The following is a 17,242-nucleotide window of genomic DNA, read 5'->3' as shown; positions in this document are numbered from 1 at the left end:
GAAGCCGCCGGCAGCAGCGGCGGCTCACAAATACCCCCGCGGTATGCGTTCCAGGGGCCCCAAACTTTCACCCACGCCCCAGGCTTACCTCTCGCCACGTACACCACCTTTTCTCGGAACATGCACCAATCCATGTGCTCTTTCCAGGCCGACACCGCCGGGGGCCTCTGGGACCCCCACAGCTGCGCGATGTCGCGCTTAGCTACCATATATCCCAAAGTCACCCATCGCGTCTGCGGAACCGAGTAGTCAGTTGGTTCCCACACATTCAGCAAGCATCTCCTCGCTTCAGGCAACAGCGCGACACGCGTAACCACTCGCAGGACCTCATGCACACCACGCCAGAATCGCTCCACCTTCGGGCACTCCCACAGAATATGCAAAAAAGTCGCCAAAGCACCACACCCACGCTTACACAGCCCATCCTCGGCATAGCCCATACGCAGAAGCCTTGGCCCCGTCATGTAAACCCGGTGGAGGATCTTTAGCTGGACGAAGCGAAGGCGAGCCGGTATGGCCACCTCCTTCGGAGAGGCCACTGCGGAGATCCAGTCCTCGTCGTCCAACTCCAGCCCATCGGCAACCCAGGCCTCGCGGAGGCCAGTCAGCAAGCCCGAGCGATCATTAATCAGTTTTTTATATATGAGGGAGATCGTGCTGTCCGGAACATGGCCATCCAGCACTCTATCCTCCAGGGGGGATGACTCCGGAATGGAGGCGACGTCTGGGAAGACGGAGCTCAGTGCGTGGCGGACCTGCAAGTACCGGAAGTATTCACTGCCCTGCAGCTGAAACTCCGTCTGCAGCATCTCGAATGTTTTAAATCCCCCCCTCGTCCAGAGGTCCCCCACTGTACTGATGCCGATCGTGTCCCACTTCTCGAAGCCCTTCGAGGTCCACAGGGAGCCCAACCTCTCAGACGCATATAGCGGTGACGCCCGGGTCAAACGGTCCTTCCACCCCATAGCTGCGTAAGCCGCGTGCCATACTCGCACCATGACACGCGTAGGTCCCGTCAGGCGGGGGTCGGGCGCGCCAGAGTAGAGCGCTCGATTGTAGTCGCCACCAGGCAGGAGCATCTTGTCCATTTCAAATGCCGGGTTTAAGGCTGGCCCGTAAAGGCCATGATTAATTGCAGCTAGCTGGGAGGCCCAGTAATACCGTTTAATATCCGGGAGGGCGACCCCCCCGTCGTACCACGGGAGCGTCAACTTCGCCAAGGCAATACGCGGCCTCCCGTCCCAGAACAAACGACGCTGTAGACTCTCCACCTCACGGAAGTAGCGCACCGGGACCAAGTCCATAGTGTTCTGGAGAGCGTACAGGAAGCGTGGCAACGACATCATCTTAAACAATGCCGCCCGGCCGAGCGGCGAAAGCGGCAGGCGCCGCCAACGCGCGACGTCCTCCTTCAAGCGCTGGAGGGGGGGAAGCAAATTCCGCTCGTAGCGGGCCTCCGGATCCAGAGTGATATAGATACCCAGGTACCGGAACCCCTGAGATGCAATCTGGATCGGACAGTCCCGCGGGAGGATGGGAGCCTCCCCGGAAAGCACATACACACATGATTTAGCCCAGTTGATGACAAGGCCTGAGTTGCGACCGAATGAACGCAAAACATCAACCAGGACAATCAGTGATTTACGCGGGGAGGCGAGGTACAAAAGGATATCGTCAGCATATAGGGACACGCGGTCCTCATACTCGGGGGTCCAACGGAGACCACGGATGGAAGGGTGCCACCGCAGCCACTCCGCCAGGGGTTCCAAGGCCAGTGCAAACAGGAGAGGCGATATGTGTGGGGTTTAGTTTGTGTTTTTTTTCTACTTGGGATAATGCCGCCTCCAGATCTTCCCGCTCCTTTGCCGTTTCCTTGTTTAGGGCCGACACCAGTGCTATGCACTTCCCCCTAATGACCGCCTTAAAAACATCCTAGTTGTTTTGGGGAGAAGTGTCACCTGGGACATTCGTTTGGAAGAATTCTTTAATCGCTAGTCGTAGCTCGTCTCGGCAAGACTTGTCTGGCGTCAGCGAGGGGGGGGGGGTGAGTACCATTTTGGGAAGCCCTGCGTTTTTCCACCCCAGTTCAAACCCAGTGACACAGGACCATGGTCAGATAGAGAGATGGGAATGATCTTAGCTCCTTCGAAGGTTCCCTGGAGGTCCTGGGATAGAAAAATGTAATCTAGTCTGGAGTAGGTTTGATGGGCATGAGAATAGTACGTGTAGTCTTTAGTGGTGGGATTGAGAAATCTCCACGCATCCAAAAAACCCAGGTGCAAGAAGGCCTGTTTTAGGGATTTAGGGAATCTGCCTCCTGAGTATCTATGTGACTAGGAACTGTCGTATGTTGGGTGCCAGGTGAGGTTTAAGTCCCCCATGACAATTACGTGACCCTCAGAAAATCCACCCACCATGTCCAAAAGTGTATTCACAAAATGTGCTGGTCCTGAATTAGGGACGTAGGCCGAAACAAATGTCACCGATCTACCTCTGAGCTTCCCTTTAACCATTACCACTCTCCCTTCTTTGTCGGTCTGAATGCCCTCAGTTTGAAACGTAATGTTATTGTGAAACATTAATGCTACCCCATTATGCTTCGTTTTGGTGGAATATCTGTATGTAACCGAGTAGTGTCTGTGTCTGAGCTTCAACTCCTCCGACCTTTTAAGATGCGTCTCTTGGACTGCCACCAGATCGAATTGATGGTCCTCCAGGTATTTCCATATTTTGTGCCTCTTGGTCGGCGAATTCATGCCCTTCACATTCCATGTTGTGATGGATATCATTCTGTGTAATGTCCCTGCTCCCTCGCCGTACGTTTTCCCTGAGGACTCCCTACCTTCCCCCCGATCCATTATCTCTCACCCCTACCTTTTCTCCTTCACCCATATAAAGCACTAAGTAGCGTAGCACTATCCCACTCCTCCCTCTCGCCTTGCTTCTCCACCATCCCTCCTCCCACCTATTAGAAATTAACACATAACCAAAACAAATAACAACAAAGGTTGTCCGCAGGACCCTCACGAGTCCTGCTGTTACGACCGTTCTTGTGAAGAGCGGCAAGCCGGGGATTCTGCCCTCGCCCGTCGCCTCGCTGTCGCTGTAGCAGTGTCCAACGTAACCTAGAGCAATTGGATTGAGGGCCCTTGTCCAGATCTGGTCCACATGCGTGAGCTGCGGAGCATAACGATCTCTTCCCCAGGCTCCTCGCTTGTTCAACCTCCTTAGTCAGTGCATCGTCTCATGCTTAGGCGCTCGGAGAGCTCCCGAGTTCTGTGTCATACAGGGCTCAAGTATTCCCTGATGCCATGTGTATCTCCGTAGGCCTCCCTCAGGCGTGGCACCTGGTTAGTCGCCTTTGGTCACAGACTGCCTTTAGGTTGCTATGTGTTGGGATGTGCCAAAGTGGGAGTCTGCAGTTTCTCGAGACTCTGTCATCTTGTGCCTTGATCCTCAAGTGGTGCACGGTTCCGTTCCCGCAAATGTAGAAATAGCCGGCTTCCTTGTACTTGTCTTTTTCCTTTTAAGCTTTTCTGTCCAACCACTTTCTGCAGTTCAGGGCTTGGGTGACCTCCCCTTAGTGATTGTTTCCCAGTTCGTGGAGTTGGACCGAGAGGGAGCATTCCGTCTGAACAGTGAGCTCGTTGTCTCGTCGTCGTGGATTGGAATCCCGAGGAGCTCGATACCGTCTTTGAGTTCAGGGACATGGCACTGTCTGTTTTTATATTCAAAGGCTAGTCCAAAGGGGTACGTCCAACGGTATCTTACCTGGTCACGTCGGAGCTTTCCTGTGAGAGGTCGGAAGGATTGCCGCCTTTGAAGGATCGCTGGTGCCAGGTCCTGGAATAATACACATCGAAATCCTTGAAAGGATATGGTGTCCTTCTTTCTGGATTCCTGTAAGATAGCCTCTTTGACTTTATAGGAATGATGTTTGACAAGAACGTCCCGGGTGCGACGTCTCTCTCCCGGCAGGGCTGGGTCCACCCTGTGCTCTCTTTCGATTTTAATGTTCAATCGTTTAGGCCCAAGTACCTCTGCGACAAGGCCTTCCACAAACGTCTCTATGTCCGAATCTTCCGCCCCCTCCTCCAGGTCCCTAATGCGTATATTCTCGCGTCGTGACCTATTTTCCAGGCCCTCGCTCTTCAAGATAGCCAGTTGCAGTTGCGACTGCAGAAATTGTACCTTATCCTCTGTGGCCGCTGTTCGCTTGTCAAGCAGTTCCAGCAGTCTTGAGCCGATAGAATCCACGTCCTGTTGCAGAGAGGTCATTGTTTCTGAGAGATCCCCTTTCAGTTGGGCCATGGGGGCCTGTAAGTCTCCTTTTAATTCAGCACTTAGATCTGCTTTAAAGTCATTTAGGGAACTGAGCAGGTCTTCCTTGGTCAGGGCCATGGCTGATTCAGGGGACTCTTTCTCCTGGGTTTGGGGTTTCTCCGCCGGAGCAAAGTAGCTAGATACTTTAGAGGTCACCTTTTTAGGTGGCATAGATGCGGTCTCTAGTAGGAGCCCGTGCTCTACAGTCTCCTAGTTCTCTTCTATTTCTGCCTCGTCACTGATGGCTCACCCTCAAGGGTCCCCGTGGCAGCTATTGAATCGTACCCCTACGAGGGGAGCAAGGGTGCTTGTGAGGTGGGACCCAGCTGCGGCAGCCATCTTAGGGTCAGGCAGTCATCTCAAAATCAAAGCACCCACTGAGAGGCACACAAACTTCAGATCCCCGGGCACACAAGCTGTCTGCGCTCCTGCCGAAGGATCAATAGGGCTCAGGCCCACTTCAGTACCTCAGGCAGGGCCACATGTCTTTGAGTACCAGGTACCGCCATGATGAAGTGAGGCACTGATAGGTAATGGCACCTCCTCACTCTGGTGCTGACTTAAGCGACCCCCAATGCTTCCATATGCTGCCCACTGGCAAAAAAGGGCTTGCGCTATGAGGCAGAGACCCCTGCCCACCTCCAACGTGTCTCCAGGGACTCTTCTCCTTACCGGAGCCTCGCAGGGTAATAGATAGCCCTGTGCGGCCGGCTGGGAATTAAATGATTCAGAATAGATCAATTTTGTTTGGGTCAGCATGTTTTTCTTTACTGGAGAAGAGGTAAGCTTATAATATTAAGAAACTGAGTCTAAATGGTTGTTACCAGAAAAATATGCAAACTTATTCAAGTATGTTTTGAACTACCCACTGGTGGAGTTGTGCAATGTTCTCATTGTGTGTAACTGAAAACTGCATGTGAAGTTCTAGCTATGTGTAAATAATGGTGAGCATAGTGATGATAACAAAAGATTTCACCATAATTAGAAAAATTGAAATACAAATCTTCAGTTTTGAATATTGTGAAATATTCTAGTTCAGAAAGCATTTTCTAGACTGTGTCCACATACCAGTCATCAGATATACTGCCACGAGTAATTACATTATCCTTAACAACTTTAAACACATAAGTAATCTACCATTATTAAATTATTATTATTATTAAAAAAATTTATAAAGCGCGTAGTCACCCGGAGGTATCCCAGCGCTAAGAACCCTACCTCTACAGGTCAGAGGGCCGGGAAAGGAGGGGGGTAAGGGAGGGGAGGGGGGGGGTAGGAGTTCGGGGTTCCGGAAGAGCAAGTTGCTTTTAGGGAAAAAGGTGGGTTTTCAACCACTTCCTGAAGCGTAGGTAATGTGGTTCAATTCTCAGGTCGCGGGGGAGTGCATTCCAGAGGCGGTCGGTGTGGACTGAGAAACGTCTTCCGCCTGAACGTGCCTTCTTAAATCTGGGAGTGATGATGAGATTCTCCTTGTCAGAACGGAGGGATCTAGAGGATTTATAAGGTTTGATAAATTTTCTGAGAATAGGGGGGCCTTGATTTTGTAGCAGTTTGTGGGCTAGGCACAGGGCCTTAAATTTGACCCGCTCCCTAATTGGGAGCCAGTGAAGGAGTTTTAGTGCTGGTTTGGCCGAGGCTCTGGCAGGAGTATTAGTGAGAATCCTTGCGGCGACATTCTGAATTCTCTGAAGCTTGTTCATTGTTGCTTCAGGGGCGCCCAAGTAGATCACATTGCTATAATCAAGCCTAGAGAGAATCAGGCCTTGAATTAGCAATTTTTGCGAGTTGGGGGGCAAGAGGGGCAGGATCTTCCTCAGTGATTTCAAGAGCCCGAAGCACGTCCCGGCTACTTTTTTTGCTTGCGTGGTGAACGAAAGGTCTGTATCGAGCCACACGCCTAAGCTTTTTACTTCTTGTTTAGGGTCAGGTGGGGGACCCAGACATCCTGGCCAGATGTTCGGGGAGAGAGTGGGTCCTTTCTGGCCAAGGAGGAGAACGTCAGTCTTTGCTCTGTTCAGTTTTAAGGCTGAACTGTTCATCCAGCGTTGAACCTGAGTAAGGCAGTTAGATAAATCTGCTGGTTGTTGGCTGGGATGGGATAATGACACAACTAATTGTGTGTCGTCAGCATAGCTGACGACGCTCACTCCGAATGGGGTGATAACCTCCTCCAATGGGGCCATGTAGATATTGAATAATGTGGGGCTCAGGGAGGAGCCCTGAGGCACGCCACATTGGAGGGGAGTTTCGGAGGAGCAGGTGTTGTTTTCCCAGACCTGGAAGGTGCGCTGGGCCAGAAAGGATGACAGCCAGTATAGGGCGGAGCCTTCCACACCGACTCTCTTGAGCCGCTTAATGAGAAGTTGGTGGTTGACGGTATCGAAGGCCGCACTCAGGTCGAGGAGGATCACTGCCACTGATCCTCCTTCGTCTAAGAGTGCTCTGGCCTCCTCTACCGCTGCCAGGAGGGCGATGTCCGTGCCCTGCCCCGGACGAAAACATGTCTGTGAGCTTTTTAGTCTGTTGTTGTCCTCCAGGAACTGTGAAAGTTTCTTGTTGGCCAGTTTTTCAGCAACCTTGCTGATCCCTGGGAGAAGAGAGATTGGCCTAAAATTGGCCAGGTTTTCGGGATCAAGGGAGGGTTTCTTCAGTAGTGCTTTAACTACTGCCGCCTTCCAGCTCGGGGGCACGACTCCCTGTTGGAATGAGGTGTTGATCAGGTGGGTAAGGGGGGGAACAATGATGGAAGCTACTTCCTTAAGGGTCCGAAGCGGGGCGGGGTCCCTGGGAGATCCGCTTTTAATGGAGTTTAGAGTATTTCCCACTTCTTCGATAGTTACTTGACCCCAAGAGGGGAGGCAGATGGATGTCCGAGTGTTCGGGGGGTCGTTTTCCTCGCACGAACTAACAGGGGGGATTGAATCAAGGATTTTTAGTATCTTTTCTTGAAAGAAGTTGGCCAACTGATGGCATTTTTCCTGATCGGCCTTAGGATCCGGGGGGTTTCTCGGTCCAGGATCTGGGGTCTTCAGAAGTTCTTTTAGAATGACGAAGGATTCTTTACTCGAGCATACTGCTTTTTCTATTCTCTCCTGGAAGAATGCGCTTTTGATCTTACGAATGGATGTTTTGTGAGTTGAAAGGGAGGTAGAGTAAGCGTCTTTGTTAGCTTTGGACTTATCTTTCCTCCAGGAGCGTTCCGTTCTCTTACATTCCTGGCGTAGAGATTTGAGCTCTGGGGTATACCACGGAGCAGAGGACACTCTTTTGGTATGCTTAAGAGTGTCTGTTTTAGGTATTAGTTTGTCTAGCGAAGATGTGATCCAGGAATTAAACTGTATATCGGCCGTACCAGGCTCGATGGAGAGCTCAGGGATGGTGTTTGAGAGAGTGGTGGCCCATTCCGTGGGTACAAGTTTGTGCCACCGTCTATCGGTGACCTGGATTTTCGTAGTTTGAGGGGTTATAATGGGGGCATCCCAAGAGATGGGGACTAGGAAATGATCAGTCCATGGCAAAGTCAGGGGTGGACTGGTGGTGATGTTAGCGACATTGGTGAGGACGGGATCTAGTAGGTGTCCCTTATCATGGGTAGGCTCATTGTTGACCAGTCGGATATTAAATGATGACAGGTCCTGAAGAAGATCTGAGGCTATCCGATCAGTGGGGTCCATAAAGTGCAGATTCAGATCACCTACGATAAGGAAGTTAGGAGCAGAGGAGGCTAATTGTGAAACCGATTCGGTAACGGCATTAAGGAATTTCCCAGGAGCACCTGGAGGGCGATAGATCAGTAGTCCCGACAGGGTGTGGGCCGGGGAGGTTTGGATGGAAAATTGGCAACTTTCACAGTCTTCGATGTGAGCGTTGGAGGTTCTACAGATAAGCTGCTCTCTGTAGATTAAGGCTAAGCCCCCTCCTCTCCCTCTGGGTCTATGTAGGGCTTGACAAAGATAGCCTGAGGGGAGAGCAATGACGATGTCCGAGTCAGAGCTGTCAGATAGCCATGTTTCGGTAAGAAACAGCGCGTCTAACTCCTGATCTTGTATTAACAGGTTGGTCTCGTGTGCATGCTTAGGAAGGGAGCGGCAGTTAAGAAGATCTATCTTAAGTCCGAGTTTGGCTGAGTTTAGGGTGGTAGGATTACAACGCCTACAGTTGGAGAAAGGTTTACCTTCGGTGTGCGTGTGGTGACAGGGCAGAGTTTTTTCCGGTTGGAGAGCACGGAGCATGTCTCCTGAATACACCAAGCGGTCAAGAGGTGGATCCGACAGCGTCCCTGGGCCTGGGTCCGGTCGGGCCCGGACGGGCCCAGACGGGCTTGCCTTGGCGCGCCTTCGGCGCGCTGATGGCGCGCCCGCTGCGCCCGTCCGCTGCTCGTACGGAAGTGACACATACTTTTATACAGGTGAGGGGCGTGGCCTCCAAGGGGGCGTGGCCTAGTCGCACGCCGGCAATGGCGCCGTGTTTGTCAGGGGAGAGCCGCTGTCAGCGCAGGGCAGCTGAGCGGTAGATTTACAGGGTCGAGTCCTGTGCAGCCAGGTAGGAGATGATTATTTTTTTTAAAACACAAGAAAATAAAGTGACACACAATATCACACGTGCATCAAGTTAAAACAAAAGTCTCTGTCTCCCGGCTTCCGCCTCAGGAGTTTCTGGGTTCTGGCAAGCAGCGCTCGTGGGTCAGCTTAAGTACCAGATGAAAAAGGGGGCGTGGCCTCCAAGGGGGCGTGGCCTAGTCGCACGCCGGCAATGGCGCCGTGTTTGTCAGGGGAGAGCCGCTGTCAGCGCAGGGCAGCTGAGCGGTAGATTTACAGGGTCGAGTCCTGTGCAGCCAGGTAGGAGATGATTATTTTTTTTAAAACACAAGAAAATAAAGTGACACACAATATCACACGTGCATCAAGTTAAAACAAAAGTCTCTGTCTCCCGGCTTCCGCCTCAGGAGTTTCTGGGTTCCAGGGTTATCAAGATCTGGAACCCACATCTGGACGCAAACAGGACCTCATAGTGGGTCTGGCCACCCAAGTATAGTCTAGGCAGATTATTTAAAGCTTTCTAGACTCTATACAAGTGATGGATCCAGCTACGAACAAAACCTAATACTATAGCAATTAAGGACTGCTTTAAGTCACGGTTTTTCCTTTCCACAATCCAATTTCCCTGAGGATGATAGAGGGAGGAATAATGCACAGCAATACCAGGGTTCCTCTTGAATCAACTGCCAATAGAATACATTTGAACAAGCCATTCTGAGTTTAGAGGTCTGCAGTGATCCAGATAGACACAATTTAGCGGTTTGCTTGAGACTAGGAGAAGTGTCATCGGTGGACGAGCTGTAGTGCAACTTTTATTTGATGACAGATGTCACATCAAAGGGCATATTGTTTAGTCTGCTTTTAAGGACCATGCTGCCAATGGGGTTTTAGTAATAGGGAAACTGTAGCTGCCATACCTGCATGGCAAGATGCTAATCCCGGATGAGAAGCTATGATTAATTCTAGCCTGGGGCCCTTGTTGAGTATCACCTGACCACCCACTTTGGAAATGCGAGCAAAAGGTATGTTTTGGACACTCAGTAGATAGGAGTATTTTGCTGGACATTTTTTAGGAAATGGTGTGCCACTATGTGAAGTATTGGCAGCAACCATGATGTCACCATCCACCCTTGTGTATGTATGCGTAATTACAGCTACTACAGCAGTCTGAACCGAATATTGTTGATTAGTACCAACATACTGAATAAAAGGCAAGATTTCAGTGGGAAAAGGGTATTCTTGTTCATACTGTAGAAATTCTTGTGTTTGCAAGGTGGAGTCAAAGACCGTGGCGGCTCGCATAGGTAAGAGGGAGGGGGAGGTGGGGGGTGGTGGAATTCCACGACGGGATGAGTAATATTAAATGAATAAATAAATCAAACTACTTACTTTGTGCTCGCCATATCCCCAGTCAAGACATCTGGGTTAAATCCATTGCTCTTTTGCTCACCATGCCACCCCAGTTTAGACCCAGCCATATGCAAATTAGTCTTGACCCTGTGCCTCATGGGAACAGTCCATCACAATCTGCCTAGCAAGGTCCTCCCAGGACCAGAAACAAGCATCCTGAGACCGGTTTCAGGGTTTCACCCCTCATTAGCCAGGCTAGCTTGAATCTTGTGGCACAGTGAGCCCAGGAGTCAAGTCTGGGCATAGCGGGGGCATTTAAGGCGAGTAAGCAAAGACACACTGATGATGGATGGAATGCAGAACAAATCAAAACACACACCCCCAGCTAAGAGATCTGGTTTAAATCTATTGTTCTTTTTCTCACTGTGCAACCCCGGTTTAGACCCAGCCATATGCAGATCAGTCTTGACCCTGCTCTTCATGGGAACTATCCAGCCCTAAGTGCTAAGCCAGGTCTTCCTTGAATGAGAAACGCGCTCCCTGGGACCGGTTTTGGAGTTTCACCCCTCATCAGCCAGGCTAGCTTGAATACAGTGGCACAGTGAGCTTGTGAACCATCTCTGGGCATACCCGGCACACTTAGGGCGAGAAAGCAAAAGACACACAGATGATGGACGGAGTGCAGAACAACTCAAAACATTTACCCATAGGCAAAAGATCTGGGTTAAATTCATTGTTCTTTTGCTCCCCATGCCACACCAGTTTAGACCCAGCCATATGCCAATCAGTCTTGACCCTGCTCCTCATGGGAACATTACAGCCGAACTTCCCATCCTGGTCCTCCCTGGACCAGAAACAAGCATCCTGAGACAGATTTCAGGGTTTCACCCCACATCAGCTAGCCAAGCTTGAACCAGTGGCACAGTGAGCCCGGGACCCATGCCTGGGCATACACGGCACACTCAGGTCGAGAAAGCAAAAGACAAGCAGATGATGGACGGAGTGCAGAACAAATCAAAACATTCACCCCCAGTCAAGAGATCTGGGTTAAATCCATTGTTCTTTCGCTCACCATGCCACCCCAGTTTAGACCCAGCCATATGCAAATCAGTCTTGACCCTGCTCCTCATATATTTTATGTACTAGGTTAGTAGTATAAAATAAATATTTTTAAATGCATGTCCTGTAGTTTTGAGTGTGTTATACATCAATGAAAGAATGGTTGAAATTCTAGTGTGTCTCTGAACTCATCTTGTTGCACTTATTGTAACCACAAAACAATTCCTACACAGTACTGCTCACTGGGTTAAGTATGGGTTGTAGTCCTACTGGGCATATAGCTCTTACTGGCATATTGACTAAGGGCCTGATTCTGAATTTGGATGTGTGGGAGCAGGGTGGCACACCACAGCCCCGCTCCCACACCGCCAAACTCTACCTCTGACTGCCTGCAGGATTACGAGTTGTAATCTGGGTTGACGGTCCTGCAGCGGCAGGCTCACGGCATTGCCTTTCAAAGGCTCATGGGAGAGCCTTAGAAAGGCAGTGCCGTGGGACCACCACAGCACGCTCCAGCACAGCATGGACTGTAAAGTTCATGCTGTTCTAGAACAGGGGGTGCATGCACACAGGGGGCACCCATGTGGCCCCTGCATGCACCCCATTGCCCTGAGACAACAGGGGGCCCTGTAGGGCCCCATTTGCCTCCTCACTGCCACACTTTTCATGGTGGGCTGACCGCCATGAGAAGTGTAGTGGTGAAGAAACTAGTAATATGCTTTGTGGTGCCGCAGGAGCACAGCCAGCATATTGCGAGCATCTGACCGCCGTGCCAGCACCAGGGATCACAGATCCCTGGCAGTTGCTGCAGTCCTCTGGCAGTCTGACCACTGTAATCAGAATACGGCAGTTGGACCACTGGTGTGGCAGTTGCTGCACCGCCACTGTGGGTTTGGCGGTCCTTTGGACAGCTAAACTCAAAATCAAGCCCCAAGTCTTTGCACCTTGGGGTAAGAAATTTGACCCATGTGACTCTGAGGTCGAGGACAGGCCGTGAAGAATGCTATATCCCAGGAGAATGTATCAGGTATTGTAATGATATGGCAACATCCCACATCTAGGATGGTATAATCAGAAACCCAAATCTGACTTCTTGCTTTGGGTATTGGATAATGTTTGTGGAGCCGATTCACAAAGGTCCTCCGCATTCATGGCAGGGACCTCGCCGTCGTGGAAAGGGCCCCACACTCATGGCAAGGGACCTGCACTCATGGCGGGATATCGACAATGAGTGACTGCAGTGCAAAGTTCCTACCACAGCTGCAGGAGCTCTGCCATAAGTATAGAGGCCCTTTGTGAATCAGGGCCTGTGTGCTTATTAGCTACCCTTATGCCTGGTAGCACAGGATTTACATTTCTATGCCACTTTATTTGTAGCATTTTTTTATAGTTCAAGTCAGCACAATAGTATCTTAGGCTCAGATTTACAAAAAGTTTATGCTGTATTTGTGCCACAAAATTGACGCAGACCAGGCCAAATTTTTTTGGGGTGTTATTTATTTTTTAAAACAAAACGTTTTTGCCTAAAAGTAACACAAAGCAGCACTAAGGGCTGCTTTACGTTACTTACCTTAAAGGGGGTGTTACATGGGTGGTATATTGGTGTTCCCATGCAATCATCCATGCTTTTTGACGCAAAACCCTATTGACTAATATTAGAAGACAGGGTTTTGCGTAATAAAGTACACCACTTTGAAGCAGGTGTTTAACAAGGAGAAATGCTTGTACTTCACCTAATGCTTCCCACTTTGCGTGTGTGTCTTACTGTACAGCTCACATCGAATGGGCTATACGTTTAAAAGTTAGTCTAAGCATAGTATTTTCTGCTAGAATGGTGCCCTTCCAGTTCAAAAGAAGCCTTTGCTAGACTCACGCACACACCCTTGCACTATGGCACAAAGTTGTGTGCATGACGGTCAGCACCCTGATTGTGCACCATCGGTAAAGAGAGGGGAAGAGACTGGCACAGCTCTGTAGATATGATGCTGTCCCTCTCTTGCAAAGCAGCATTATTGGGTGCTGTGCTGTAAATCTGGGCTTTAGTGTGGGATTTCTACAAGGGTAGGGGCTGAGCAGCACTTTATCGAGAAACCTCTGAAATCTTAGAGGACTTCCCAATAGACACATCTGAGAAATATAGGCTTGAGCTAAACGGAATACCTTGCTGCTGCTGATGGGAGTGGACCAAAGTATCATCTATGTTGGGGGATATATAAGAAGGAAAAAGAATAATGAGAGAGGCAGATCTACGGGAAGGGATGGTCTTTTGGCTGTGATTTAAAGTGGTAAAATGGGACTCATATTACCTTTAGATCCCTTAGAGACTATACCTGATGGTGATTCTGTAAGACACCTCTGAAGGGACACATAGAGTGTTGGTCATACAAATAAAAAAAAAAACACCTTCTTCCTGTCTTAGCCTAGAGCTTTCATAGACATTAATCCTTTTGATCTGATTGGATTAGCCCAGGATGTGGAAATGCTTCGAGACATATATACAATGTTGTTGGCAGAGACCTGCATGGGATTAGGAGAAATGGCCCTGTCCACAGTAACAAAACATAAACAAAGGCAACTATTGTTTTCATTTTTAATGTGTTGGCTTTGGTGACTCTATTTAGAATCAAGAATGTGAGAAGGGCAGCAATTATTGGATTTCTGAGGATCATAACTTCATTTTCTGTGTTATTGATGTCATTTATAGCTCTTTTCATAGTTCAGCCTCTCCTAATATTGTGAAAAATATGTTTGTTTAATTTTATGCATGCATCATGTAAGTTGAGTTTGTGCACAATGTGTTTTCACAGCCCCTGAGATGGTGCACACTCTTTAGGTCTTGTAATGTTTGAAATGCAAATTCATTTATTCTGTTCAACCCGGACTGTCAAATGTTCATTATGGTGGAACCTTTTCAATCTCATCCTTTTTAACATCATACCCATAATGTTTGTGAATAGCTTGAGTTCAGAGAATTGCACTCAAACGTAGTTGTCATAATATTGAAGTGTAAAATAACTCTTGAAACTTTACCTTTGAAAATGTGAGCAATAGAGTATAAAATATGCACAAGTAACACAATTGCCGTCTCTGTTTCAGAACCTCTCCGGAAGTACAAAGGTATGTGAAATGTCATTCTAAGAAGTGTGAGGGCAAGGAAAAATCTAGTCAAAGTAGAGTACTTCTGTTAAACAACTTGTCTAAAGATTGTTACTGCTTGTCTTGCATCATTTGCTAAAGATGATGTTTGGAACTTTATTTTGCTTTAGAGAGGGACTATTAGCCGGACTCTGTCTCCTTTATAAAAAAACAGAAGTCCCCTACACAATGAGCAAGATATTGACCACTCTTCACACAAAACACCAAGGGGTATATTCACAAGAACGTGTGCTAAACATCACCAAAAAATGCTAATGCAACTTTACACATCGCAGCCTATCGCGGGAAAATAACCCCGTGTCAACGTGAAATTCACAACGAGGTGGTACCATGCGATAGTCTACCGAAACCGCGGCTAATGTTCGCGATACAACCACCTCGAAGGAGATAAAAACACAAACCTCAACGTGAAAAAACCTGCGATGGGCCAAAGTGCGATGAGGAAATCCACGATAAGCAGCGCCAGGCCTGCAATACACACATGGCAGGCGGGAAAAATCACTATAAAAGTTGAAAAAACACTCAAACACAAACTACCCAACACCATGGAGGCAGCCGGAGCAGGTGCAGAGGACGAGCACAACCCCGAAGCACCCTGGATGACCATCCCTGGACCTCGGGGACAGGGAAGGGCAAGGGCAAGGACAAGGACAAGAGGAAGACGAAGACGAAGTTCAGTCTGCAGGAGAACAGGATCCTAGTCACGGAGGTGATGGAACACCATCAACAACTGTTTGTCACCTCCAATGTGTCATTGGGCACCAAAAATGGAATATGGCAGGACATCGTGGACTAGGTGAATGCCATCGGGGAGCACAAAAGGTCAATGGACGAGGTCAAGAGGCGATGGAATGACATCAAGTGCAAGACCAAGGAGAAACTCGCAGCCAATCAGAAGGCAGCAACACAGACTGGAGGTGGAGGAGCTGGTGTCGACAGTCATCAGTGTGGAGATTGTGGCCGGAGTCGGGGGACCGGACACTGCTCGACAGGACACAACCGCAACAGGGTGAGTGACCACCAGGTACTGGGGGGACGGGTGGAAATGGCCACAATGACACACAGGCACAATGAAGCAGCGCACAGTACAAACCCACAATGACTCTGGGTCATGGCCCTGATCTACAGACTGTCACAATGTACAATGCAATGCTGTTGAATGTCAACATATACCATGCGGCTACATACATGTGGACACATTGTAATACACCACCTCCCCTTCACATTGCAGGGGCACCGTCAACACCTCCTGCAGAGCAGTCCCAGCCACTTTTCACTGATGACGAGGAGGACACCCCCAGCATCGACACCCAAGCCCTCCTAGACATCATTGACATCATCCGCAAGTCACCTCCAGGATCAGGGCAGCCCAGCTGCATCGAGGAGACCCCACCCACTACCCAAACCACCCAGCAGGAGGCACCCACAGCCCCGTCAGTCTTCCAAGACCCCCAGGAACAACACATGGCCTTCCAACGCCGTGTGCTGGAGGGCCAGAGGGAGATGGCTGAGCAGGTGCGGTGGGATTCCACAACATGGCTACCAAACCGGACTCGTTCCATGGGTGTCTAGGCTCGCTCCATGGTCTCCAACGAGCCCTCACTGACATAGCTGGAGTCATGGCGTGGAGAGAACACCTGTTCGCTCAGAGTGGCACCAGCAATCCCAGCCGTGGGCTGGCACACATGCGGAGGCTCATGGAGGACATGGTGCAGATGGAGGCAGAAAGGATGGCCGCAACCGCTGCACATCAGCGAAATGTAGCTGGGATCTATCATGCCCTGCAGGTCTACATCATGGCATTGCTGCCACAAGGCCTGGCCCTGATGAATGCTGCTGCCCCCACACCATCCACATATCCGCCCCCTGGTGTGTCAGTACCTCACAGTGCGGCAAACATTCCACCTCCGGCACCTGATGTGTCACTGCCACACAGTGCAGCCGACAATCCTCCTCCTGCCCCTGATGTGTCAGTAGCACACAGTGCCGCAGCTGGTACTGCAACACCCACAGGTGGGGCAGAGCACACATTCGTGGAACAGGACGTGGATGGGTTTGTGATCAGAAGGAAGCACTAGCATTCATTTTGCCACCTGGCCTGTTTCTGCTTGGTGCTGCACATGGCCCCATGACCTGCCACTGACCCCCGATACACTCCGCTGCACTCACCTTGGACCGCGACATTGACTGCCATATCCTGTTTGATGACCAATGACACGGCGACCAGACTGTGGACTATTCCCTTCCTCTTCCGCAGTACTTCTCATCCCCGGAAGGATTCTGGCTGGCCCTCCACGGGCCCATATTGTGTAGTGTGCTTGGCATGGTCCTGTACCGCTCCAGCTGCAAAACTCCACTGGATGTGCAATAAACATCCAGTAACGCACTGTTGTCATGTCTTTCATCATTCATGTATGAATGTGTGGATGAATGTAGGCACAGTGATTTCCCTTGCGTCAATGATGCACATCTAGTGGGATGCCAGTCATAGTGTGCTACATTGCCTATTGTGTTCCGGGTGCCGTGGACACTACAACAGGGACACACGCATTAGTCACTTCCTTGTCCGGACATGGACCGAACCACGGCCAGAGCCCCCGAGTCAATGTTGCAAGCCCTGCGCTGGTCCGGCGTACTTCCAGGCCAGACCACTCCTCTTACGCTCCAAGGGGGGGCACACATTGCTATCTGTCGCAGGCGTACTCGCTGGTGGTGTGCAGGTCACTGGTCTAGTTGTCAGCATGTCACGGCCACTCCCTGAGGGCAGTTTTGCACACACACTACACCCATCCGGCACAGGCGTCACAGGCCATACA

The 17,242-nt window shown here is 50.0% G+C and overlaps 1 protein-coding gene across 1 annotated transcript in view; it reads left to right on the top strand.

Annotated features, from left to right (window-relative positions):
* The window catches only part of LOC146869599 (butyrophilin subfamily 3 member A3-like), a 299,341-nt gene that overhangs the window by 244,162 nt on the left and 37,937 nt on the right, over positions 1-17,242 (top strand). Inside the window, exon 10 of the mRNA XM_085608183.1 lies at positions 14,367-14,387. Within this exon, the coding sequence (XP_085464309.1) occupies positions 14,367-14,387 (21 nt within the window). The remainder of the gene's footprint in view (positions 1-14,366; positions 14,388-17,242) is intronic.

Source organism: Triturus cristatus, chromosome 1_1 (assembly GCF_964204655.1).
Source record: "Triturus cristatus chromosome 1_1, aTriCri1.1, whole genome shotgun sequence".
Lineage (NCBI taxonomy): Eukaryota > Metazoa > Chordata > Amphibia > Caudata > Salamandridae > Triturus > Triturus cristatus.
The sequence above is the reverse complement of the archived record's forward strand: the minus strand, read 5'-3'. Positions and strand labels throughout refer to the sequence as shown.